Source organism: Chlamydomonas reinhardtii, chromosome 10, assembly GCF_000002595.2.
Source record: "Chlamydomonas reinhardtii strain CC-503 cw92 mt+ chromosome 10, whole genome shotgun sequence".
Taxonomy (NCBI): Eukaryota; Viridiplantae; Chlorophyta; class Chlorophyceae; order Chlamydomonadales; family Chlamydomonadaceae; genus Chlamydomonas; species Chlamydomonas reinhardtii.
This window is the reverse complement of record NC_057013.1, coordinates 2,432,799-2,457,515: the sequence shown is the minus strand read 5'-3', so window position 1 is coordinate 2,457,515 and position 24,717 is coordinate 2,432,799. Positions and strand designations below refer to the sequence as shown.

Sequence of the window (24,717 nt, the reverse complement as noted above, 5' to 3'; positions counted from 1 at the left end):
GTGCAGACATGCTGGTACTGCTGAACCCCACGCTCCGAGCGGCTGCGCCGGGCCTGCTGTTGGCAAAGGTTGCTGCCTCGCGCAGCGTCGGCCACGGCGCTGTCCCCTGCGGCGGTGCACTGCCGCGCCCACTGCTGCCGCTGCAGCTTGAGGGTGCAGCGCCATGCAGAGAGGCAGCTGCGCAGAACGCGGCCGCGGGGGGTGCGGTGCCGCTGGCCGCGACCTGCCGAGTCGCAGATGCGCGGCGGGCTGCGAGCGCCAGCAGTCGCGGCAGCCGCGACGCGGGCCGCACAGCAGCAGCGCTGGGGGCGGCTGCTGCTGCCAATGCAGCTGCTGCTGCTGTTGCTGGATCTGTTGCAGAGCTGTTCTTAAGGTGAGAGTGGGGGTTCGCAGGGCGTGACTCAGTGGGGGCTAGAATAGGGGCACCCGCAAAATGGCCCCTACATTTGGAGGTCCGTACCGCCTTCAATAGCGAAATGGTCACAAGCATGGCGGTGCCTTACTCACTCACTCATACCGTATGGCGACACGCACAGGATTAACGGCGGTGGCCTCAGCGCCACTGCCGCCAGTGGTGCAGGTGGTCATTCACTGGCCGCCCAGCACCCCTGGCCCTCCCTCAGTAGCTGGCGCACAAACGGCGGCTTCCCCCAGCCGCCGCTACTTGACACGCGCTCCAGCTGCAGCCTGCTGGATGCTTGCGGAGATATCCAGGACTCGCCGCGGCAGCCCGGCAGCGCCAGCAGCACTGCTAGGCGCGCCTACCGCCACGCCACGGCTGCTGGGCACCTGACCAGCAGCCACAGCCGTGGCTACGGCGGCAGTGCCAGCACCGGTAGCGGCAGTAGCACTGCCGACACCAGCCCTGACGGCCGCCAGCAGCAGCACGGCCGTCTGACCCATGATGACCAACACTACCACCAGCGCCAACAGGAACTACTGCCGGGTGGCGGCAGTAGCAATGGCGGCAGTAGCAGTGGCGGCAGTAGCAGCGGCATCGGGGGCGGCGGGCTGCACGCCGGCGGCACGGGGCTGTTGCGCAGCCACGGCCCCAGCCCGGGGCTCCCGGTGCAGCCCGCTGTGGGCTCGCCGCCGCCGCCGCTGCAGCGGCCGGACCGCCTCGCGCACGAGACCGTGACGTCGGCGGCGGTGGCGGGACCCGGAGGGCGCCACGAGGCGGATGCATACGAGGTGCGTGCGGGTGTGCGTGCATGCGTGCACATAACTAACGTTAAATGAGGTTGCAAACACCGCTGGTTGCGACTCTGGCGCGCCGCCACAGTGAGGAGGTGTGGCATGTGTACGGTACGCGTGTAAGAATCACCTACTGGCACGAGCACAGTACCATACACAGCTGCCAATCCACGGCCGCACGCAGGGGGACCCACGGGAGGTCGTGCTGCGTGTGCTGCGCTCGGCCACCGCCGGCGCCTGCTGCAGCCCCGGCGCCGGCGCGGACCTTTGGTGCTCCGACGAGGACGAGGCGGAGGCGGCGGAGCTGTTGGGCTGCAGCACCACAACCGTGGTGGCGGCGGCGGCGTCAGGTGCAGCGGGTGCCGGCGCCGGGCTGGATGTGGAGGCGGACGGCATTGCCACGGAGCGTGCGGTGGACAGGTGCGTGGTGGGTGCGGGCGAGCGCATGGTGGCTGGATGCATGTGGGTATGGGCAGGTGCCGGTATGTAGATGTGCGTGTGCGCTTGGGCGTGGAGTCGCGGGCGGGGAGGCGGCAGCACGGGCTGAATACATTTGGTGCACGTGCAGTGTGCACTCATCACCTGACAGCTGGTCATTGGATCGCATCCCTTCCTGTGTCACTGTGTGGGTGGATGCCGCAAACGTACGCAGCTGCCTGGCCGCCTCCGCCGCCACACAGCGCCAGCTGATGCGCCTGCCCGGACGCGAGCTGGCGGCGGCGGCGCTGGCGGTGCTGCCGCGCCTGCCGCCGTGGCGTGTGGCGGCGCTGGCAGTGGCTCTGGCCCGGATGCAGCTGCTGGGGGCGGAGGGCTTCAAGTCAGGGCTGGTGGAGCATGTGGTGGGCAGGCTGTACCAGGTGCGTGCGTGTGGGTGGGTGGGTGGGTGGGTGTTCCACGTCTACAGCACTGCTTGCGGCAAAGCCCCGGTGATCCCTGAGGTCTCCCTGAGCTTGATCCTGGCCCCGCGTGACGCACCCGCCTGTCTGCATGTGTGCCTGCTGGGCCCCTTGGCCTCCTCCCACCCACCCCACACACACACACAGTTCAGCCCGCAGCAGCTGGCTGACGTGGCCTGGGCTCTGGCCACAGCACGGCAGTACGACGTGTCGTTCCTGGAGGCACTGGCGGGTGGGTGACGGGCATGCGGTGGAGGCTGTTGGGTGGAGTGAGCGGAGTTTGGTGTGGTACTGGCTTTGCAAATGCGAGTATCGTAGGTCCCGCCACAGCAACGGCCACAACCGCACTTTGCTGTGTTGTGTGTGCATGTCAGCACCCCGCCCGCCCGCCCACGCGCCGCGCGCAGGCCGCCTGACCGCCACCGCCGCGCAGTGGGACGCGCGCAGTCTGGCGCAGGTGCTGTGGGCGTTCGGCCGCTTCAGCTTCGTACTCGGTGGGTCCACGGGGGCCGGCGGCGGCGGCGGCGGGGCTGGTGGCGCTCAGTCTGACTGGGCTCAGTCGCCGCCGCCGCCGGTGGGCGCAGAAGCGGTGGCTGCCATGGTGGAGAAGCTGCAGGTGGGTGGGTGGTTGGGTGGTTGGGTGGGTGGCCAGCACGTGCGGAGCGCATGTGCGGAACAGGCATATGGTGCACATGCATGCGGCGAGTTGTGCATGTTGCAGATTGCAAGGCACATGCGGTTAGAGCGATGCGAATGCTGCAGGCAGTATTGCATGCCATCTTCCATGATGCATGTGGTGCACGTGGTGCTGATGTCATCGGCGAGTCGCTGGCATGTGCCTCATGCTGCCATGGCGCACGCACGCATTTGCTGCCGCCACTGCCGCCACTGCCGCCACTGCCATCAGGGCGAGCTGGACGGCGGCAGTGTGGCGGAGGTGGTGTACGCGGCGGGCGTCATGTGCGGCAGTGCGGGCGACTGGCAGGCGGGGCGGCTGCAGCGACTGGTGGGAGACTTCGCGGCGGACAACATGACGGTGCGGCGGGCGGCACCTGCGGGTGCCGGGGCCGGGGATGGGGTGGTCACCACTATCTCCATGTGAGCTTAGAATAAGAAGCAGGGGGCGGTCGCGGCTGTGTGTCTGTGTGGGTGGGTGGGTGGGTGGGTGGGTGGGTGGGTGGGTGTGGAAAAGCAAGGGGAAGGTGTGTGTGTGTGTGTGTGTGCATGTGCCGTATGCCAGGGTAAGATCGATGATGTCTGGGTTTGTGCAGCTCACTTGGCAGTGCGTGCATCCCCCTCCACGTGTGCTGCAGGCGTTTGGGCCTGAGGCTCTGGGCAAGTTGGCGGCGGGGCTCACCGGACTGGGTCTGCGGGACCTGGGCGGCGGGCAGCGGCGGCGGCTGTGTGCCGCGGTGGCGGGGCGGGCGGCGGAGCTGGCGGCGCGGCTGGAGCCCGAGGACCTGTGCAGGTGCGGGTGTGTGTGCGTGTGCAGAGATCACAGGAGAGGGACACGCTGCAAGTGTGTTGCGCGCACCTGTACATCCTCTCGTGCTAGGATAGCACAGTACCGGTACAGGAATCTGCACCTGCATGTCCTGCTGTGGTGCAATGCTCGTGGTAGGAGGTGGCCGAGTGTGGTGGTAGGCAGGTTGGCCGGCGGCAACGGAACAAGGCGACTTGATACCTTGAACGCATCGCCGCACCGGGGCGTGCGCACTGTTGTGTGTAGGGTGGTGGGCCTGCTTGCGGCCAACGACTATTGCGACGCGGAAGACGGTGGTGGCGGTGCCAGCGGCGGTAGCAGCTGCAGCAGCAACAGCAGCAGCAGCCTGCGAGCTCTGGCGGCGCGTGCGGAGGAGCTGGTGGGCACCACAGCGGCTGCGGCGGCTGCAGCCGTGGCGGGTGGTCGGCACCCGCACATGCTGCTGCCGGCGTGTGAGCTGCTCGAGCCGGGTCAGGCGGAGGCGCTGGCGGCGGGCTTCCAGGCGCTGGGCGTGCCGCTGCGGGGGCTCCCGCTGGTGTCGTCGCCGCTGGGGCCTTACGCGGGTGGTGGCGGTGGTGGTGGCGGCGGCGGCGTGTCGTGTGGTCCGGCAGCGTTCAGGTAGCTAGGCGGCGAGCTGGCTGGTAGGTGGTGCCAGCACGCGGACGTGCTGAGTAGGAAGAACGCAAACTGAAGGGTGGCAATGACGTGTCAGTGTTTGATGATGGGAGGCAAGATGGCGACGTAAATTGTGGGCGGATCTCGTACATTAACGCTACAGTGCCCAGTCCGAATGCCGTGGGGAATCTGTTGCTGTGGGAGATAGACCTTGTCGGTCAGTTTGCCCCTGCTACACACTGCACGGACGCTTGAATGTCAGTTACCATGTTGCGATGTTGCTGGGAGGCTGCGACGACGAGTCAGGCAAAGTGACACGGCTGCTGTGTGGCTTCCGCTTGAGCGCTAGCTGACGGATGCAAGGTAAGATTGTGGTGAGGCAAGATTGCGGTAAGCTTCTACTGGCCCCTCTTTATGAAGGCATCTGGAGGAAGCTTTATTTTAAAAAACGTCGAGAGTCCCGGGGGTACAGCCCTGCCCGAAATGGGTCAAACTCCAAAATACTTGTGAGCAGCAACCTTCTTCGGCCTCCAGCCACCTACTGCATCCACACCCACACTCGTCGCCAGCTCCTGCTACTGCTGCACCTTGAGCCTCATGCCCCCAGCCAGTCGCTTCGCCACCTCGTCCGACCCAGACTGGCGCCGCGCCTCAGCCCGCTCCGCCAGAGCTTCCTGCGTTGGGGATTGGCGGCCAAGAAGCGACACATGCAGGCAGGCTTTCTCTCCAGCAGGGAGCCGGTTCCGGATTGATGGGCGCGTTGCCGCCACTGCTCATAGGCGCGGCGCAGCACCGTGAGGGCTTGTATGCCGTCCTGGCATGGCACCGTATCACGCCGCCAAGTCACCGAGCAAACCCGACGATCCCTGCCCCACCCCCTGTACCGCTTTTCCAAACATCCTCCACAATCCCCCCCCCCCCCACACACAGAAAACAGGACACGGCACGGCCTTCAGCCGCCAGCGCACCCGCAGGTCCCGGTTCAGGTGGTCGTTGTAGTACCTGCCCAGGTGTTTGATGTCAGTCAGCAGGCCGCCCAGCCCCGACAGCACAGCCCGCGCCGCCTCCTTGTCGCCGCCGCCGCCGCCCCGCGGCCCGCCTGCTGCCGGCGCCGCCAGCGCCGCCGCCTCGTCGCGGCGCTGCTCCACCAGGGCCAGCAGGGAGAGGTAGCGGCGGTAGTCGGCGTCGTAGGTGTCGATGAAGTCGGGCAGCGCGGGGGCCAGCTGCGAGCGCGCGTGCGGCGTGGCGTGTGTGTGTAATAGAGAGCACAAGGGAGGGAAACATGAGAGAAAGAGTGTTTGTGTTGCATTGAGTGTTGGGGGGGGTGCCCAAGGGGTGCATAAGGCGTGCCATTCCACAATGCAGCAAGCAGGCAAGAAGGCAAGAAAGACAAGCAGCGCGGCGCTCCGCCATGCCCACCGGGTCGGTTGCGAGTGCGGCCACGGTGGCTCGTGGCGGTGTGGTGGTCTCGTACTCGGCCAGGTTGGACAGCGCCTGCTCACGTGTGGCCTGAAGCAGGCGGCGGGGGTAGGGGTAGCCGTAGAATTCACGGGGACAGCAGCGCACACGGAATCAAGCACGGTGGTGTCGGCGACGCGCGGTTGGTGAGTTGGTGAGGAGGGCAAAAGGTACTCCACACATTACTGTTGTACGGCCGGGAGCCAGGACTTGGGAGCCAAAGGTAGGCTGGTGCAAGCTGTTGCGGTTGCGAAGCCTGCTTGCGCATCAACCAACCATGCCCCCCCTGGTATTTACACCCCCCCCTGCGGCACGCCACGTGTACGCCGTGCCTACAGTACCTGGCTCGTCAGCGCGGACAGTTTGGGCCCCACGAACTTGACGAACAGCTCGAGCTGCTGGATGCGTCCCACCAGCCTGTGGGCGTGTGGAGGGGGCCGCACAGCCGCACAGTGTGTCAGGTGTCAGGTGTCAGGTTTGTGTTTTACGTCTATGTCAGGGCTGCGTCGCTTTACCCGCATTCATTCTTTCAATTTTGACTGACATGCGGTGCCAGCCTACAGGTGCTGCTGGACGGAGCACAGGACCCCCAGCTGCAGCCCAGATGCTACCGCGCTACCCCGCCGCCATGAGTATCGCCTTCCCCTCCCGGCTCGGAAGGATACCTCCCATGCTTCATGGGCCGTTGTGTGACTGTGACTGCTAAGTGCTAATGCACTGTGCCGACAGCCACAAGCACACCCAACCACACCAACACCCACGCACCCAACCCACCCACCCCACACACGTGTCCCACTACCCCACTCACTGCCGTGCCGCCGCCTCCTGCTCGGCCGCCGCCACAGCCCCCGGGTCCGCCTCCGGCCCCAGCCCTCCCTCCTCCTCCTCCCCAAAGCCGCCGCCGCCCTCCGCAAACAGCTGCCCAGGGGGCTGCACCCCGCCCAGCACAGCCGCCATGCCCACACCACCAGCAGCCGCGGCCCCCAGGCCGCCTGAGCCCCGCAAGCCGCCGGCGCCGCCAAGGCCGCCAAGGCCGCGCAAGCCGGTGTCCTGCCCCCGAATGGCGCTCTCCAGCGCGGCCCGTGTGAGGCGGCTTCGGGGGCTGGGCGGCGGCACGGCGGCGGCGGCCCAGCCCTCGAACAGGCGCTCCCGCAGGTCCAGGATGTAGCAGGGCACCTGCGGCGGCGGCGGCGGCGGCGGCGTGAGCAGGAGGATGAGGCGGCAGGGGTGGTGTGTGTGGGCAGGGGCGGTGTGTGGGCGGGCCCGGTATGTGGGAAGGGGTAGTGTGTGCAGGGGCGGTGTGCGGGCAGTGGCAGCGGGTGTCAGGAGGCAGTGGAAGCAGCAAGCGCCAGGAGCATGTGAGGCGGTGGCCCCGCGTGGGTTGAGGTGCTGGTGTGGGTGTGGGTGCTGGCATTCATTCATTCACCCTACCCCAACCCCCCACCCCACCCACCCGTATCTCGCTCAGGCCGTGCACCGCCACGTCGGAGGGCCGCAGCTCCCGCAGCAGCGCGAACAGCAGGTTGTTGTCGCCCTGGGGGGGTTGCAGGGATGTTTGGAAAAGCGGTACAAGGGGGGGGTACATTCATAATCATTTAATGTAAAGGCGTAGCCAGGGGAGGCGGGGGGGGGGTGCGGGGGTGCGGGGAGGGGGGCGGGCGGGGCGGGTGCGGGTGGGTGCGGGGGTGTAGGCGGGGTGAACGGTAGGCTTTTCGCGTGTAAGTGTGTGGCGTGGCCCGAGGCAGCAGTACCATAGCGGCACATGTGCAACACTATGAAGACGCATTCGTCCCACGGCCTCATCCCATTTAACCCATACAACCCGCTCCCCCACGGCCCTAAGCATCCCAACCCAACGCAACCCACCCCAACCCAACCCAGCTCCCTCCCCCCCTCCCGCCGCACACCTCCAGCACGTGCATCACACAGTCGCCGTAGTGTACCAGCAGCCCCGTGACCCGGTCGCCGTCGGAGGAGGCGGCGGCGGAGGAGGCGCCGCCGTCCGCTGCGCCTGCTGCCCCGGCGGCGTACTTGGCGAACAGGGGCTTCCAGTACACTGGGGGATGCGGGTGCGGCATGCATGCATGCATGCAGGGGGGGGGTGTTCGCACGTGCACGTGCATGTAGGTGGAGGTGGCATGTGGCAGGTGCATGCAGCATGTCGAGGCGCGATATGCTGACTCTGGTTCTGGGTACATACATAAAGCAGGTTTGGCACGTGCCGCATATGTGGATCCCGCCGCCTGCCTCATGCGCTTGCGCACACCCGACCATCCATCACCACTCACGTGAGTGCCAATCCGCATTCCGCCACGGCGCCGGCCCCTGGCCGCCCGCCGCAGCGCCCGCAGGCGAGGCTGCCGCAGCCGCCGGTGCACCTTCTGCCGCGGCTGCCGCCACCTCCCCCGTCCTGGCTTCAGACCCAGCCGGTGTGCTCGCAATGCCGCCGCCGGCAGTGCCGCCCGCGCCGCCACCGGCGACAGCGGCAGCGGCAGCGGCAGCGGCTGGCGGCGCCAACACGGCGCAGATGACGACTCGACCCAAGTTGCTTGTGGCCTACAGCCTCAGCCAGGCAGGCAGGCAGGCAGGCAGGCAGACAGGCAGACAGGCAGGCAGCTATACTGAGCCATGGGGATGCCCGGGCATTGATAGGGATGCCCTTGAACCGCCGGCACCGACCAGGCTCTGACACAACATGGCCCTTAGTTGAACAGACAACCACAATCCCGGCGTACAATCTACCCACCACATCCCTGCCCGGCATACTGGGATATCCCATTGCAAAGACCAAGACCACTTGTACCTCCTTGCCCGCACACCTCACCTGCCGCCCCCGCTCTCTTAGCTGATAGCTGGCCATCTGCACAAGTGGCGGCTGGCTCTGCTCCTCCCCTCGCAGGCCACCTGGAGCGGTTGACACAGCGGCAGCCGCTGCTACAGCCGACGCGCTGCTGCTGCTACTGCCGGGCCCCGGCCCCGCACCGCCACCCGACGTGACCCTCTCAGCGTTTGCCCGGCCCTCCATAGCCGCGGCGGCAGGGCCCAAGCTGCCCGCCCCGGGCTGCGGCTCCAGCTCAACATCCACTGTCACGCTCTGCTGGTGCCCTGGCCGTTGCAGCTGTGGCTGCTGCTGCTGCTGCTTCTTCTGGCCATAGCTACTGCTGCTACTGCCGCTACCACCGCTTAGGTCGTTGGCCGCGCCAGCGCCACTGCTGATGCGGCTGCGGGGCTGCTGCCTGACCCAGTTCAGCACCAGGGCCCGCAGCAGGTTGAACCCCAGCATGGCCGCAAGCACCCAGCCCACCAGCCACACCAGGGCCGGGGGGCCGGATGGCTGCGGCTGTGACACCAGCCTGCGTACGTGCACGTGTGAACAGGCGAGGCAAGGCATGAGGGTAAATTCAGGAAGAGAGGGAGACCACTGCTGTCGTATCGCACAAGGTCCGGGCGCCGGCGTCCTTGCACAGGCCAGGTAGTCTGCAGCTGGATCCCAGGTGTACTTTTGACGGGCCGGGGGGTAATCGGTGGCGTTTACCGCACCGTGGTGGCGGAAGCGTGGCGGTGGGCTGTGTCCGCCAGGACTGTTGCGGGGGCCCTGTCGCAGCGCAGACCCGCAACCTCGTCTGTCGAGGCTGCTGGAGGCCAAGTCTAGTGTCGGAAACACGTAATGTCCATAAAGGGATGCAGGTGGAGCGCACACAGGCCCGCGGCGACGATTCGCTAGCCGCCCTCGACGCGCCCTCGTAAACAAGCCTCCCACGTGTGCTTAACATCATTTTTCACTTCGTAGTGTAGTTATGGCATGGTCAGGCTAGACTATGAAGCCAAACGCTTGCAAATTGTATACAGGAATACCAAACGTCTCGCTTGGCGGCATTAAGTTTACTAAGTACTGACAGTGTTATGCTTGAATGTGCATAAGGAAACATACGTCAACTGGAGGGCCGGCTGCATTCCGCATAGCACTAGAAACCATGCACTTGCATTGTCAACTGTCTACATTCATGCACTTGTTTGATCATACAGTAGCGTAGGTTTGCAAGAAACGGTACTCACTACACATAACCTGTGGACCCTCCTGCTGTGTGCAATGCTGACTTCCTCCAAAGCATCGTCGCTTGCGTTTAAGCGTGCCTCTCCCACGCAGCTGCGTGCGGCTAGGATGACCTGTAACGCCTCCAAACAGCAGGTAGCTACAAGAGTGCACCCATGTCCTAGAAACTGTATGCTTGCGGCACGATGTATGTTTCCTACCACGACCCAGCCGACCCGTTCGCCACGCACCCTGCCCCAATCCCGCCAGGCCTGGACCATTGTAGGCGGCGGCCGCGTGGGTCTGGCTCTTGCAGATATGGGGCCTGGCGGCGATGTGAGTGGCGGCACGTGGGGGGGGGCGCTTGGCTCGGCTGGGGGAAGCAGGGGCGGCAGGAGAACGGGAGCAGAGCGGCTGGGGGCGGTGGGGCCGGCCTCCGCAGCAGCCGGGAAGGGCCAGTACCAGGCTCACATCCAACTGCACTACTGGATCTTAACCGTAGTAGTGACGGCGCCAGAGGCGTAACACGTGCAAACTGGGCCGGGTGTGATCTTGTTGACATCACCGGTATGTGTGCGTTGCAAGCGCGCAGGTGGTGGTCGGGCGTGGTCAGAAGATTGAGGGGCCCGCGGGGAGCCCCATCGTCGTTTGCACCCGCAATGACGACCTGCAGGCAAGTGGCCTGTGTGTGTATTGTTGTGCATGTGTGTTGACAAAGCTCAAGGGGACAGCACAGGGAGGAAGGGTACCTGAAAATGTTTGTTGCTTGTGCGGCGATGGGGACTTGGTCCAGAATCCAGAATCCGGCGCTTGAGCGGATCGAGCCAATGCCTTGTGAGCAACCTACAATGCCGGCATGGGCTGCTCCGCCTGTATGTTATTGATGCGCGCCCCCGTTCAGGCGGTCGTCGACCTGACCGCGCCTGAGCGCCGCAAGGGTGAGCTGGGCACCGCACACCCCGCACGCACATGCAACGGCCTATAGTATCCTCCTCTCGCAGAGGGCGATGGAGGCAGGGGCCTGGATGCTGGTGGGGTGTGTGGGGAGACACGCACATACACACACACACACACATTCTCTCTTGTTTTCCTTGTGCTCTTCAACATACACACACTCTCTTTCCCGGGCGGGCTATTGTTTCGTTTTTGACCCATTCTCCTGCGTGTCTCCTTCCCGTGTAAACATGCACACAGACCTGGTGTTCATCCAGAACGGCATGCTGCAGCCGTGGCTGGACGCGCGGGGGCTGGGCGGCAACACACAGGTGTGTGCAAGAGGGGGTGGGGGGGGATCCTGCATGTCACAGCGAGCGCGGCGGAGGCGGAGCGGCTGGTGTGTGCAGGGGCTGTGCATGGCACTGTGCTTGTTGGTACCTTCGCCTATCTTTGCGCTCATGCCATGCGCATTACGGATCAATATACACACGGTCTTTGTGCTTGTTTCTCCTTGTTCCACCTCTGACGCCCGTGTCGACCTCTTCATGATCTTGCCAACACACACACACACACACACACACACACACACACGTGGTGCCAGGTGCTTGTGTACTTTGCTGTGGCCAAGAAGGGCGACAAGCCCACAGACGGCAAGACAGACGTCAACCCGGAGGGCCTCACCGCGGGTGAGACCTGGCAACTCCATGCGCGATGCTGTACGGGTGTTCGATGGTGCGACACATAGCAACAGATGCGGTCTGCTTGCTCAACCACTTTCCATGATCTCCATGTGTCCGGTCCTGCCGGCCGCAGCCTTCGGCCCCCACGCCCAGGCGGTGGCGGACCGGCTGCACGCGGGCGGACTCAGCTGCAAAGTGAGTGCTCATGTTGGGGTTGGGTGGGTGGGAGGGGCGAACCGGCGATGGCGGGCTTCAACGCCTCGCAGCTTGGTGCTTGGGTGCTGGCGCCTGCGGGACTGCCTCAACTCAGTTGCCCATACACCCATACGATGGGGTCGCTGTGTCCCGCTGTGTGTCCCGTGCTGTGTGTCCCGCGCTGTGTGTGTGTGTGTGTGTGTGTGTGTGTGTGTGTGTGTGTGTGTGTGTGTGTGTGTGTGTGTGTGTGTGTGTGTGTGTGTCAGGTGTTGGGCGCCGCCGACTTCCAGCGGGCCATGCTTGAGAAGCTGGTGTGGATCAGCGCCTTCATGGCGGTGGGCGCCAAACACAAGGCCAACGTGGGCCAGGTGCGTTTTGGGGGGTGGGCGTGTGGGGGCGTGAGTGGGGCACGTTGGGCGCATTGGCGTGCGTGGGGTTCACGGAATGCGGGGCGCGTGTGCGGGTCGGGTTCCGTGGCAGGGGGTTGGGTGTTAAGTGAGGAGGCCGCGTGTCTAGCCGTGCCATGCCGCAATGAGCACTGCAGCACTGAGCATCCGCCCGCGCCCACGACGCCCTCAGGTGGAGTCCGCCCACACCGCCGAGGTGAGCGACATCATCCAGGAGCTGTGTGCGGCGGGCGCGGCAGAGCTGGGTGTAGGGCTGGCGGGCGGCGAGGTGGCACGACTGCTCGCCTACGCACGCTCCGTGGCGCACTTCCCCACAGCCGTCAAGGAGGTGAGTGTGCCTGTTCCAGGACGCTGATGGCAGGCGTGAGTGGGGGGTCGTGGAAGGGCAGCGGCGGCACGCGGCGTTACCGACCTTGTTCATCCACGTGCCGTTTCCCTGCCCCCCGCCCCCAGTTCCCCTGGCGCAACGGCTGGTTCTACGGCCTGAGCCAGAAGGCCTTGGCGGCCGGCCAGCCCGACCCCTGCCCCAAGCACACCGCGCTGCTGCGGGAGGTGGGCGCCATCTGAGCGGGGCGGGTGTGGGCTAATGAGCACGTGTGTGCGGCGCCGGAGCGCACAAATGTTTCGTTTGGAGGCGATTGCCGTGGAGGAGCAGCGGGGGTGGATTGCGGCCGGTGTCGCAGTTGCGAGACGAGAGGGTGACGGTTCAGAAGCGAGGCGTGTGTAAAGGCGCTCAGTGGAGTGTTGTGCGAACGTTTGTCGTTTGATGTCGAGTTGGGGACTTCGCATGCTCGAGCAAGCAGGAGGAAGCAGGTAGACTGACTGCAGGGGTCGGGGCTCCCAACCGCGGGGAGCAAGGAGGCTGGCCGGGGCTAGCGAGCGGCGGAGTGGCATCGCTATACCCGCTGCGTGCCGCACATCCCCACGGCAGTCGAGGAGGTGGGTTTAGGACTGCCGTTGGTCGTCAGGGCGTGGCTCCGGCAGCATGGTCAGCAGCAGGCGGGGGAGAAGGCGGTCAAGCAGCAGAGGCGTTGATGATATGGAACTCCCCATCATCACTCCCCATCATCACTGGTGAGCTCCGGCAACGACCCGAGCTCTGGGCCCGGTGCCCGTGTCAAAAACCCGTCAAACCTACGACGCATGTCTCATTGCTGGAATGTGTAAGTATAAGTACAATGACTGCATTACATTTGACGGCACGCTGCAGGCGGTAGTATGACTGGACCTGCTCATCGCGCGTTCTTGCCTAGTCGATCGCTTAAGGCGCATGCGCGGTCTGGGGCGAGTACCTTTATAGCAGGGCATCTTAGATCGCACCTGCATATCAGTCTTTGCCTTTGGCTCAGACTTCAACTTGGATAAGATGCAGCTTAACGCGTCGACTTGCCGGGCTTCGGCCATCAAGGCCGGTTCGCGCCGTGTGCAGGTCAGCTTTGGTGGTGGTTCGGTGGGGAAGGGCAAGGGGTGGCCATTTATGCAAGTGTGTGTAGCCGTTAGTGAGGCCGATGCTAGCTTTGAGCAGGTCGACTGTCTTGCGATAAGGAGGCGAGGATGCGCAGCCCATAATCCTAACGTGATCGGAGCGTACGGAGCTTGCCTCACCTATCGTCGTCGTCTTGGGCGCGCATGCATTTATCCGCGGCACAGGTCAAGGTCTCTGCTCGCTTCGCGAACTGGCGCGACCAGGTGGAGCGCAGCGCTCCCAGCACTAGCAGCTATGGCAGCAGCAGCAAGTACTCCAGCAGCGGCGTGGAGTCCAAGAAGATTCTCCTCATGGGTGAGCAGACGCCCTAGCTTGGGGAGTCGGGCTTATCGCGCTAGCTGGCAGAGTGAGGCTCAGGGAGCATATGCCGACGAGGGGGCGAGGCGGGGTGGAGGGGTTTGCCACGGCCAGACTGTTTGTGAGGCGCGTGCAAGCGCGTGTGCCGGGTGCTCTGCCACCTCGGTAGCTGGAACCGCTCGACCAGGCTGCCCCCGGGCGTCACCGCAACCACTGGAGCAGCTCCCACCGCGCCGTATCCATGCAGATGTGGGCCTGGCAGCCTCGCAGCGGCCCCGGCGCCTGCTCCGCCCCGTGCCTCTCCCTACATCCCCCCTCCCTCCTGCCCCTCACCCCACCCGACCCCACCCCCCTCAGGCGGCACCCGCTTCATCGGCCTGTACCTGGCCCGCGACCTGATTGCCCAGGGCCACGACGTGACTCTGTTCACCCGCGGCAAGAAGAAGGTGAGGAAGGGGGTGGGAGCAGGAGGGGAGCGCGGAGCGTGTGTGCGTGGGTGCTGTGGTGTCGCTATGTTGGGAGCAGGGGCCACGCAAACTGGGCACATTCGTACAGCTGTGCCCCCTCACACTCACAGCCAAGCATCGGTCCTGTGCGCCTCCGCCGCCGCCGCCCACCCACTCACCGTGCTGAGCCACCCGCCAACACACCACTTCCTTGCCCACGCACCTGTTCCCAACCCACCCATACCCACCTCCACCCGCCCCCCAGGTGGCGTCTGAGATCCCCGATGACACGCCCAGCTCCTTCGCCGACTTCAGCCGCAAGGTCAAGCACATCCAGGGAGACCGCATGGTGAGGCGGTGTTTGCGTGTGTGTGTGTATGTGTGTGTGTGTGAGTGAGGGCAAGGGAGGGGGGAGGAAGGGTGGGATAGCAAAGGTGAGGGCGGGGCTGCGGGGGGGGGGGTCGGACAGGGTGCCAGGCATTGAGGTCGGGCTCACAAGCGGCGCTATGCACCGTGAAGGCTCGGAAGGGATACAGGAAAGACATGAAGGAACGCGAGGTGCGTGCCGCCGCCTCACGCCCCGCCCACGTATTGTACACATACACATCAGAACAAACAGGCGATCACTGATATGCACACACACACACACACACACACACACACACACACACACACACACACACACACACACGCACACGCACACGCACACGCACACGCACACACACACACACACACACGCACACGCACACGCACACGCACACGCACGCACACACACACACACACACACACACACACACACACACACACACACACACTGCGTTACCGGTTCTCTCCATACACACCGCATAAACCGGCTACCGTGGCCGATGCCGACGACCACCCATCTGCGCCCTATTCCGCCTGTGTCGCTCGTGCCACCTCCGTCTTCGCGTCAGCTTGTACCTACCTCTTTCTCTTTATTTCACTACTAACTCTTTCTTGGGGCTGGGGCTGGGCTGGGTTGTGCGTCTTAGTTTTTGCCCTGCCTCGCCGCCCTCGCCATTCCTCCTCGCCGCTGACACTGACCTGTGCTATCCTTCGCCTGTGTCTCACCGTTTCGCCCTTTGCTTGTAGGTGAGTTCGGCTACGATCAGCGGGCGGGCTATTCGGGTTAGGAGTGCCTGGGAACGTTGTAGGACACTCGCATGGGCTTGCACCCTTGGGATCGTGTGGACACTAATCCCCACCCAAGGTTAGGTATGGTCTCGGCTCGGCAGGTCGGTCGGCTGCGGTAAGTATACTCTGAAGGTCATCCGCGGCCGTAATTCTGCATCGCATACACTGTCCTACGCGTAATGTTTTCCTTTTGCTCTTTAACACACACACACACACACACACACACACGACTCACAGGACTTCCCCGAGGTGGAGCGCAAGCTGGCCCGCGAGGGCTTCCAGGGTGAGGCCGCGTGTGTGCGTGTGTGTGTGTGTGTGCGCGCGCGCGCGCTCAACGTCCCCAGGGGGTTTACTCACAATAACCAAACAAAGCAAGGAGGGAGCATGGAATGCAGCAAGTGGGCGCAGGCAGTAAGGCGGAGCGGCATGGAAGGGCGCCGCTTGGATGGGCCGTCCGGTTCCCGGGCCGTGCGGGTGGGTGCGCCGATCTTCAAACACACGCGGAGCTCCCCAACGGTGGCCAGTACAGCCAGTACGGCCATCAGTACGGCCGCCAGCAGCACCAGCACCAGCGGCTGCTCGGGGGCCACCGGGGCGGCGGCGGCTCGGGCGCGAGGCGGAGGGCGGCTGCATGTGTGGCTGACTGGGAGTGGGAGAGGGGGCAGACACCCCGTTAGAGACCCCGCACACATGGCGGCACATGGGCGCATGGGGAGGTGCGGGCGGCCGCTGTGGCGCCTGCGCGGCGTGGGGGGGGGGCAGGCATGGCGGGGCGGGGGGCTCCCTCGGGAGGCTCCCACACGACCGCCCTGAGAGCTGAGGGGGCTCACCGGATGACAGCTTGGGAGGGGCCGGAGCGAGCGAGCGGTGCGGCACGCAGCGGGCACACTCGCGGCAGCAGGCATGCACGTGCAAGGCTGGCGTCGCACCGCGTGGTGACCAACGCGGGAGGCAAGCAATCGTGGTGTGGCTGGGCGCGCCGCTGTCATCATGCCACGCCGCGATGCCCCCGCCCCCACCCCCACCTCGCTTCCTGCCAGCACCCCACCTGACCGTGCATGTGGCCCTCCTTCTGCTCCCGCCCCCCAAGATTGTCTACCGTCTACCACTTCCTTACTTGATGCATGAATGTGCCCCCCGCCCCCGCCCCTCCCCTATCATGCAGTGGTGTACGACATCAACGGCCGCGAGGCGGTGGAGGTGGAGCCCGTGCTCAAGGTGGGGGCGGGGGCAGCGAGCAGGGGGTGGAGGTTGCGGCGCGGATGTGACGTGGGTTTTGGGGCACGGCGTTGGCAAGCTGATGTATGTCGGCGGCGGCCGAGGGGGAGCAGGTCCACAGGCACGAATGCAACAGCTCGCCGATACGTATGGGCATGGCGGTTGGGGCTGTGGACGCGCGCTCATCTGCTGGGTTGGTGTTGGTGCCCTAACAGAAGTAACATGTTGTGTCACGCGTCTGCTTATCTCACACGCGCCTCCGCGCCTGTCCCTCTCTGCCTCCTGCCCTCCTGCCCCCTCGTCCCCCCCTCCCCCCAGGGCACCAAGTCCACTCTGGAGCAGTACATCTACTGCTCGAGTGCGGGCGTGTACCTGAAGAACGACATGATGCCGCACCGCGAGGAGGACGCTGTGGACCCCAAGTCCCGCCACAAGGTGCTTGGGTGGTTGGGTGTGTGTATGGCGGGGGGGGGGGAGGCTGAGGTGATGGTGGAGGGGTGTCGGTCTGGGGCTGGCTACGAGGACGAGGTATGTGGCGGAATGGGGACGGCAGGGGCTTGCTTCAGGGTCTCCCGCCCTCAACCCCACGCCCTGTACTCCCTCCACGCCGCCTCCACCCCCGTCCGACCCGACCCCACTGCTCGTACCTCGCAACCCCACACCCTTCACTCCCCTGCGGCGTTCCCCAAATGCGCGGCTACCCCCTGCAGGGCAAGCTGGACACCGAGGAGCTGCTGCGCAAGAGCGGCGTCAACTTCACCTCCATCCGCCCCGTCTACATCTACGGCCCGCTCAACTACAACCCGGTGGAGGAGTGGTTCTTCCACCGCCTCAAGGCCGGCCGGCCCATCCCCGTGCCCGGCAGCGGCCAGCAGGTGTGTGTGTGTGTGTGTGTGCGTGTGTGGGGGGGGTTGTAAATACCAGCCCAAACTAAACCATAACCAACGAAAACGAGAGTGCAGGCAGAGGCGTTAGTTGCGAGCGAGCGGGGGGGAGAGGAGTGAACGGGTGGAAGGCAGGGTGGTGCTGGTAGTGGTGGTGGTGGTTGCAGAGGTTTGCAGGTCTCTATATGAACGGGACGGAGAGGGTGAAAACAAGATGCAGGAAGGACTGGAAGCCAGCTGTTCGCGGCTGGGCGTGGTTGCAAACACTATTTACACGCATGCACACGCCCGCCCGCGCAGGTGACCCAGCTGGGCCACGTGAAGGACCTGTCCACCGCCTTCGTCAAGGTGCTGGGCAACAAGAAGGCCGCGCGCCAGGTGTACAACATCAGCGGCGAGCGCTTCGTGACCTTTGACGGCATTGCCAAGGTGGGGGCGTTGCTGGGTCGGTGGGTGGGGGTATCAGGCATTGGCAGCCGGGCACTTTGTACGGCGGTTGGGTACCGGTTGCGTCGGTGGGCGGGCGGGGATCCCTCGGCAGGGATGTGCGTGTCTCCGGCTATCTGGCGCTGCGCCAACGTCATCGTCAACGACACCCACCCCCACCCCCACCTCCACGCCCACGCAGGCTTGCGCCAAGGCAATGGGTGTTCCCGAGCCCGAGCTAATCCACTACAACGCCAAGGAGTTTGACTTTGGCAAGGACAAGGCCTTCCCCATGCGCGACCAGCACTTCTTTGCCAGCGTGGATAAGGTGAGGCGAGGCGGGGAGGGGGGGTGGTTGGAAGGGGGAGGAGGAGCAGGCGGGGTCAGGGGCGCGGTGAGGCGCTTGTCGTGCAGTGTGCATGCGGCTTCCAGGCAAGACCTCCGGAGACGATCGCGTGCGCACCTGCGCTACCCGGTGTTGCTCGTGGTCCCTACTGCGTGTCATCGGGTCAACGCCCGCAAACCCCACAACCCCCGCAACCCCCACCGTCTGCACTTCCTAACTGCCCCCTCCATTTCCTCCCACCCCCCCCCCCACCTAGCCTCTCCTGCCACCCCACCCCCGTAACGTGGACCCCACCCCCCCCGGCCTCCCCTCCAGGCCATGGCTGACCTGGACTGGACCCCCGAGTTTGGTCTGGTGGACGGCCTGAAGGACAGCTACAAGAAGGACTTCGGCCGTGGCACCTTCCGCAAGGAGCCCAACTTCAAGTGCGACGACATGATCATCGGTGAGGGAGCGGTGGTGGTTGAGGGGGGGTTGTAAATACCAGCCCAAACTACACCAAAACCAAGGGCGGGGTGGCAGGGCCTAATTTGGGGCTGGTTCAGTCCCTGCGGGCTGAGCAGCTGAGAGTTCAAAGCTGAGAGGGGAGGGCTGAGAGCTGCGGGGCTGCAACAAAGAGGGGCGGGGAGGGGCGGGGATGGAGTCTGTGAAACGCTGCGTTATTCCGTATCGCCTTCAGCCTTACTGGACATGCCTGGAAACTGCCCCCCCCCCCTCAAACTTACAGAGGCCAAGAAGGGCAGCTCCTTCTCCGCGCCCAAGGCCGCCGCCGCCGCCCCCAGCCGCGCCAGCTGGCGCTAAGCAGCCGGCAGCAGCAGCGCCTAGCAGGCAGCTGCATGACAGCAGTTGACGTGTGTCGCGAGAAAGCATGGACTGAGCAGTTATGCAGGGGCGTCGCACTGCTCGCGGGGTGAGGAGCAGCAGCGGCGCAGGGGCGGCACCCGGGGGGTGGCGTGATGCGGGCGGGTTTCTAAGCGCTGTCCGTTGCGGGGTGAGGCACTTGGGCATTAGGTGCGTCGTCGGCGAAGGGAGGTGGAATTAGATTCGGGTCGTGAATGTGTGAGGGTGAGTAGAGATGCACTGAGCGGCTGGAGGGAGAGATGCAACTGGGACACAACCGTGTCCTGGAGGCTGAAGTCTCAAACGAAGGTCTGGGCGTGCATACGGCCGTCAAAGCGTGTACTGTGACTCTTGTGGCCCTGAATAGTAGACCGTGTTACTCGCAACCTCGCATCGGATGAAATGGAAGGTCAACAAGCAAAGCGCGCGATGCGGAGGGGTGGTGTTTGTGGAGGGCGGTCGTCGTGTGCGAAGCCGGATGCGGTGTCGCCATTTTTGGGTTCCTGGCTTTTCCACGCGGACGTGCTTTGCTTGCCGACCTGCCTAGGCTGTCACTGTGAAGGGTCAGGTGACGGGGCGCTGTCTTGCTGTGAGCCATCCCTGCATGTGTCGACTGTCGAGTGTCGAACACTGCTAAACGCCCGGCGCCTCCAGGGGAATCTGTTTGCCCTGCAGCCACGAGGTCGGGACGGGCTCAGGCGCTCAGCAATGCCAGCAGATGAGCGACTGGCTGATCCCTTTAACTGACATGCTTCACACCGCAGAGACGGACTGACAGCCTTACTCAGCGCAGCCGAGTACCGTACCTTGGGTAGCCGGGGGTAGCGACCCTCGCGACTGAGCGGCACCCAGCCCCCCACCCTTGGTGCTGAGGAGTGAGGGTCAATGCACGGGTACCCCGCCAGGCCGCTACCCCTGAACTTGCCTGATAGGGGCGAGGTGCAGCTGCCGCTGGGCATGTGGATGGGGGATGGGCGTTGCGCGGACAGTGAAGGCCTGGCCGTACACGAAATTTCGCATTAGTAACACGCGTGCTTCGACCGCTGTTTTGGCAAAGCGCGCGATGAAGAGGAATCCTTTTTTGGGCTGAGCTTTTTGGGCTGAGCCCCCCGAGCGAAGCGATCCAGGGGGGGGCGAAGCCCCCCAGGATTGCCCCTGTCCGTGCCTGCCTGCCTGGTGCCTGCCTGCGTCGACAAAAAGTGCCAAACTGGCACAAACCGCGAGTGCCACGTATTATTTCCCTATTGTAGAAAAATAGGCAGCAGGTAAAACTCGGCCTCAGAGAGTGGAGGGGCTCAGAGAGTGGAGGGGCTCAGCCCCGTTTCCCGTGACCGGGGAACACTTGTCCGTGCTTTTCCGTGCTGAGCCGTGCTGAGCTTTTTGGGCTGAGCCCCCCGAGCGAAGCGATCCAGGCGGGGGGCGAAGCCCCCCAGGACCGCCCCTGTCCGTGCGTGGCTGCGTCAAAACCAAACACACTACAGATGACATACTGTAACGATCTCTGGTAGTGAGAGGACAGTGCTCAACCGAAGAGGACAGAGCTGCCCGCTCGTGGCCGTGTTACGCGGCCCCCGAAAGCCTGACCAAAGTGGTGTGACAGGTGGCGAGCCAAGTCTTTGCCGGCAGATGGGCATGACACGTTCGGCCCTTGTTTATCTGGCCTACCCCATTGCATTGCAAAGAGACAAGGTCGATACGCAGGACTGAAGTTCCCAGCCCTCGTTAAGGCATTAACGCAAATCTGGAAGGTGAAGCAGTTAGCGCGCTGTTACAGATGATGCGGGTGATTCTGCTCTCGCCCACTCCTCCTAGGGTTGCCCAGCCAGGCGTTGTCACGACAAACAAACACATGGAACTATCGCAACAAGCAAGCAAGCAAGTGGGATTACTGGAGTGCGGCCGAAATGCACTGCGGAAAGCAAAGTGGGTGGACGACATGGCTAGAAGGCAGCAGAAAGCGCATGTAGGATCATGGGTCAGCAGTAGGAAAGGAGCAGGAGGCACACACGCCTGCACACCCGCACGAGCGGACCGCCATGCGATCCATGGGGCGTGCCCCTAAGGGAGTCAAGTGACAACGTACAGCGGTGTTTGGTTGAGACAGGGCACGCACATGCAGGCAGGGATGATGTGCTGGGGTGAAGCAGGGCTGGTAATGAAGTTCAGATAGACGTCAGCGCAAGCGCCAGAGTCGCAACGTGGGCGGGACCGAATACACAGCCGAACATGTTTACACTGCAGGCAGGTCGATGGTACCCCGAGCGCGTGGCATAGGCCAAGTTTAGCAGTCTAGGCATGGCACGGCAACATGGCATGAGCCGTGAACACACTCAATCATCTCCGCACATTTCCGCACATTAGGCGTGTCCTCAACAGAGCCGAGTCCAAAGACAACGCTGGGCAGCAGCGGAGCGGGTTCAGGTACTGCGGATGCTTGCGCGCGCACAACCTCCCGGACCGGAGACCGGGCCGGGGTCGGGGGCATCGGCGTGGGCCGGTCGGCCGCAACCTGTCCCGCGTGTTTTCAATAACAGAGGAGCGCGAGGTTGCATGAGGTCACGCCAACCATGCTCGCAATGGTCCTGAGGTCGTGGAGCACAGTTGCGACAGGGATCCATCCTGACAGTTTCGCGACAATCAGACTGCCAGTTGTCCGTCAATGCTGCGTTCGCTCTCTTATCATCCGCTGAAGATTTATCGCGTTCACGAGGGAGTCCAGTTCCGCGAGCTGTGCGAAAGAAACGGCCTGGGGCATTCCCAACTTCACCATCTTTGCTTCTTGCTACCAACTGCGCACTGAGACTTGTGACACTGCTTGTGACTCTTGACACAGGATCTTGACACAGGGACTTGACACAGGAACTTGTTTGAAGCGGCGCCATGAGCGCTCGATCGGTTGCTATTATGGATCGTTTAAGTGGCGCTAAAGCGCGCACTTAATTGGAGCAGTTCATAATTTACCTGGGTTTACCTGGGCTTCATAGTTGCGATCGCCGTCGCCGAGGCCGAAACCGACGCCGAAAGTTCGCCCTTGCGGCGAAACCGTTCAGCCCTACGCGTTTTAAAATTGCTTCATACCGAAGCTCGGGCTTCATTGATGTCACCATACGGGGCTGCCAGCGGGGCTGTTGAAGGACAGATGATCGCGCTCGCAGCTCACAACGAGCCTTCTGACAGGTACATAAGTGCTTAGATTGAAGCAATCTACGTATCTGATAATCAACTTGGACCAGTGCCAGCCTGTGCGATGAAATCGGCCTAAAAATTGTCTTTGCTAAGGCATCGGACTCCATTGTATGCGGTTGAGTGCTCGATATATGGTTCAGCCTCAGTTACTTTCGCGATCGATGTTCCCTGACTCGAGTCGGGTGACGGATCTCAGTCGCTGGAGCCTGTTCTTCCTTGCGTACAACAGCTTCGTGTACCTGATGGCTTAAATAATGACTGTGTGCAGTCGGCGGGGCCCGGGAACGTGTGTGGATCACCTTGGCATCGACCCCCCCCTTTCTGAAACGTATGGGTGCGCCGCGCCCCCTGCGGGGGCCGGGGCACGCCAACAGGGGAACCCCTGCACCCGCACACGTACCAGCGGCGCTGGCACAGCCCGCGCCCAGCGTGATAATGCAGGCGTGCATATGACTGCCTCAGGCATTCTCGGAGCGATCTGTGAGGCTGCTTTCCTGTGTTGCGCGCAGGGGTGCGCACTCCTGGTTGCGGGGCAACCGCACACGGGGAACACGCCCGGTTCCGGGCGGGGCCAAAACCCAAGATTGGGCGTTCTTATTCATACAAGCGCCATTCACAATTCTATAAAGCACGTTGCCCTCGGTATGTGAGGAGCATTTGTTCACGCGTATTAGCGGGCTAAGTGTCGTGTAGGTCTCGCGAGCGCGAGACCAATTTTGAGCATGTTCGCTCAAATCCGCTAAGCGTGAATCCACCGGCCCTGAATACGCTTACTTGCACCCTATGAAAGAATTTGAACCTATTAGCGCAGGCTCGCAGGCCTCGGCGAGCAGTGGCATTTCCTATGGGACCGCCAACAAAGTCAGAGTTGCACCTTCCGATGCATCTGGGTTGCTTCCATATGCCATGTAGGCGACTCTAGGAGAGGTTGCAGGTCCGTTTGGGTCCCCGCTGCTCACGAGGTCCGCCATCATCGCCTTTCATCCAAAGGGCAGCTCGACTAGCATTTAAGATTGCCGTCGCCTAGATAGAGCATATATAACATAGATTAGATGCTGTAGCCCGCCGGCAAGACCATTCGGTGGACATGCAGAATGCTGGTCGGAACAACTTCAACTGTCGGTGCTGCGGCCGTCAAAACATAATCTTGTATGCATATATGTGCTATGTAAAGCTTCAGGGCTGTGTCAGGCCCCGTTTTCAGGACCTCCGTCCCCACGTACCCAGCTCCGCACACATGTGTGCGTGCCTGCCCGGAAGTGTCCTTATTGAGCACATCTTGGCCCCCGATCACGCTCGTAGCTGGTGGAATTATCAATATAGGTGTGTATGTGCGATAGGAAGCATGGGGAGTCGTTCTGAAGCACCTGGCATGGGGTTCGCCCCTCCTCCCCCCCCTCAAAACCGTGTGACAAAACACACACGCCAAATGACTCGGGGAGCCGCTGCAAGACCGGAAGGTTGCAAACGGCCTGGCCTGGAAGCTACTCCCAAAATTTCAGCGTGCAGCGATCACCCGAGCATAGCTCTCTAATGCCTTTAAGTTGGGGGGTAACCTGAACCGGGCGTGTTCCCCGTGTGGGGCAACCGCCACAAAGGCCGCCTTGCTTAGCTCGCTAGGTGCACAATCAGCGTTCGCTGCCGAGCATACACAGTATTTGGTGTTTCGATCGCGACTGGAGAATCTTCAACGCGACAATGTTTGCAACTGCGACAACCTGCTGCAGTGCCACGACAACACCGGAGGCCTTGAAAATCACTCAGGGTAATAGTTTGATAGATACAATAATATATATTTTGTTTGAAGCAATACTGATTGATTGATGTTACAAGTTCATGCTCGTAGATTGGTCCAAACGAGCCAGGAAGCTCATGGACCGCCAAAACTAGTCTCAAAAGGATTATTCAAAAAGCAAAACAGTTCATGCAATAATATATCTAAATTGGTCGCGCCGTAAGGTCGCAGCCTTATCGCGTGAATGACACGCGCTAAACCCCTCTAGTCACCACTGGCCATCGCGTCCATCATAGTCGCGGGAATCACCTCTGAATACTGAGCGACGCGCGTTCAATATTGGCATGGGGACTTCACGCCGTTTCAGTCCCCATCGGCCCGGACGCACTTTTTCCTGGGACCGGCCGACCGCTGTTCTGCCTGCTGCGCTCAAATACGACAATAAGTATACTCTCCCGTTCCATGCAGTGCTCTGCTTCGGCGCCTGCCGGCGCCATTCATCGGCGATCCATCGCGCGTTCGCGGCCCGCGGCCCGCGTTGTGAGGACTAGCTCTGGTGCTGGAAACAGCGGCATGCCTCCGCCCCGCGCTCGTGGCCACGGGGGCGCCGCCGACGAGGAGCCCGAGAACGAAGACCCCATGGTCAAGGCCGCCAAGATTCAAGCGGCCGGGCTAACGGGAGCAGCTCTGGTCGTGGGCGGCCTGATGTTTGCTGGCTTCTACGTCTCAAGCATGGTCCGATGGTTGCTGCTGGCCTGTTCACCCTGCTTGCCTTCGCGAACGGAGCGCCCATGGTAGCCG

At 63.3% G+C, this 24,717-nt stretch overlaps 5 protein-coding genes across 5 annotated transcripts in view; 4 read left to right on the top strand and 1 right to left on the bottom strand.

Annotated features, from left to right (window-relative positions):
• The first annotated feature begins 3 nt into the window (after positions 1-3).
• CHLRE_10g435950v5 (uncharacterized protein) lies at positions 4-4,629 on the top strand. Its single transcript, XM_043066719.1, has 9 exons — positions 4-373; positions 537-1,191; positions 1,379-1,614; positions 1,847-2,051; positions 2,238-2,322; positions 2,498-2,706; positions 2,998-3,126; positions 3,404-3,558; positions 3,820-4,629. The coding sequence occupies exons 1-9, from the start codon at positions 9-11 to the stop codon at positions 4,193-4,195; spliced, it is 2,415 nt and encodes an 804-aa protein (XP_042920116.1). The 5' UTR covers positions 4-8; the 3' UTR covers positions 4,196-4,629.
• Positions 4,630-4,631: 2 nt separating this feature from the next.
• On the bottom strand, positions 4,632-9,523 carry CHLRE_10g435900v5 (uncharacterized protein). Its single transcript, XM_043066718.1, has 10 exons — positions 9,187-9,523; positions 8,471-8,999; positions 7,935-8,202; positions 7,554-7,702; positions 7,100-7,180; positions 6,455-6,822; positions 5,988-6,063; positions 5,608-5,697; positions 5,157-5,411; positions 4,632-4,862 (listed from the first exon to the last, which is right to left on the bottom strand). Exons 1-10 carry the CDS (start codon positions 9,420-9,422, stop codon positions 4,764-4,766), a joined length of 2,151 nt encoding a protein of 716 aa, XP_042920115.1. The 5' UTR covers positions 9,423-9,523; the 3' UTR covers positions 4,632-4,763.
• A 120-nt stretch (positions 9,524-9,643) lies between these two features.
• On the top strand, positions 9,644-13,076 carry CHLRE_10g435850v5 (uncharacterized protein). Its single transcript, XM_001690354.2, has 10 exons — positions 9,644-9,835; positions 9,950-10,015; positions 10,272-10,352; positions 10,581-10,617; positions 10,874-10,944; positions 11,217-11,301; positions 11,429-11,490; positions 11,757-11,858; positions 12,070-12,225; positions 12,351-13,076. Exons 1-10 carry the CDS (start codon positions 9,809-9,811, stop codon positions 12,462-12,464), a joined length of 801 nt encoding a protein of 266 aa, XP_001690406.2. The 5' UTR covers positions 9,644-9,808; the 3' UTR covers positions 12,465-13,076.
• Positions 13,077-13,123: 47 nt separating this feature from the next.
• CHLRE_10g435800v5 (uncharacterized protein) lies at positions 13,124-19,751 on the top strand. The gene is made up of 12 exons (XM_001690355.2): positions 13,124-13,326; positions 13,548-13,677; positions 14,038-14,126; positions 14,392-14,475; positions 15,519-15,564; positions 16,447-16,499; positions 16,818-16,934; positions 17,210-17,374; positions 17,684-17,812; positions 18,012-18,137; positions 18,471-18,600; positions 18,883-19,751. Exons 1-12 carry the CDS (start codon positions 13,264-13,266, stop codon positions 18,954-18,956), a joined length of 1,206 nt encoding a protein of 401 aa, XP_001690407.1. The 5' UTR covers positions 13,124-13,263; the 3' UTR covers positions 18,957-19,751.
• Positions 19,752-23,713: 3,962 nt separating this feature from the next.
• The window catches only part of CHLRE_10g435775v5 (uncharacterized protein), a 2,526-nt gene continuing 1,522 nt past the window's right edge, over positions 23,714-24,717 (top strand). The window contains exon 1 of the mRNA XM_043066717.1: positions 23,714-24,651. Coding sequence (XP_042920114.1) covers positions 24,490-24,651 — 162 coding nt within the window. The 5' untranslated portion in view covers positions 23,714-24,489. The remainder of the gene's footprint in view (positions 24,652-24,717) is intronic.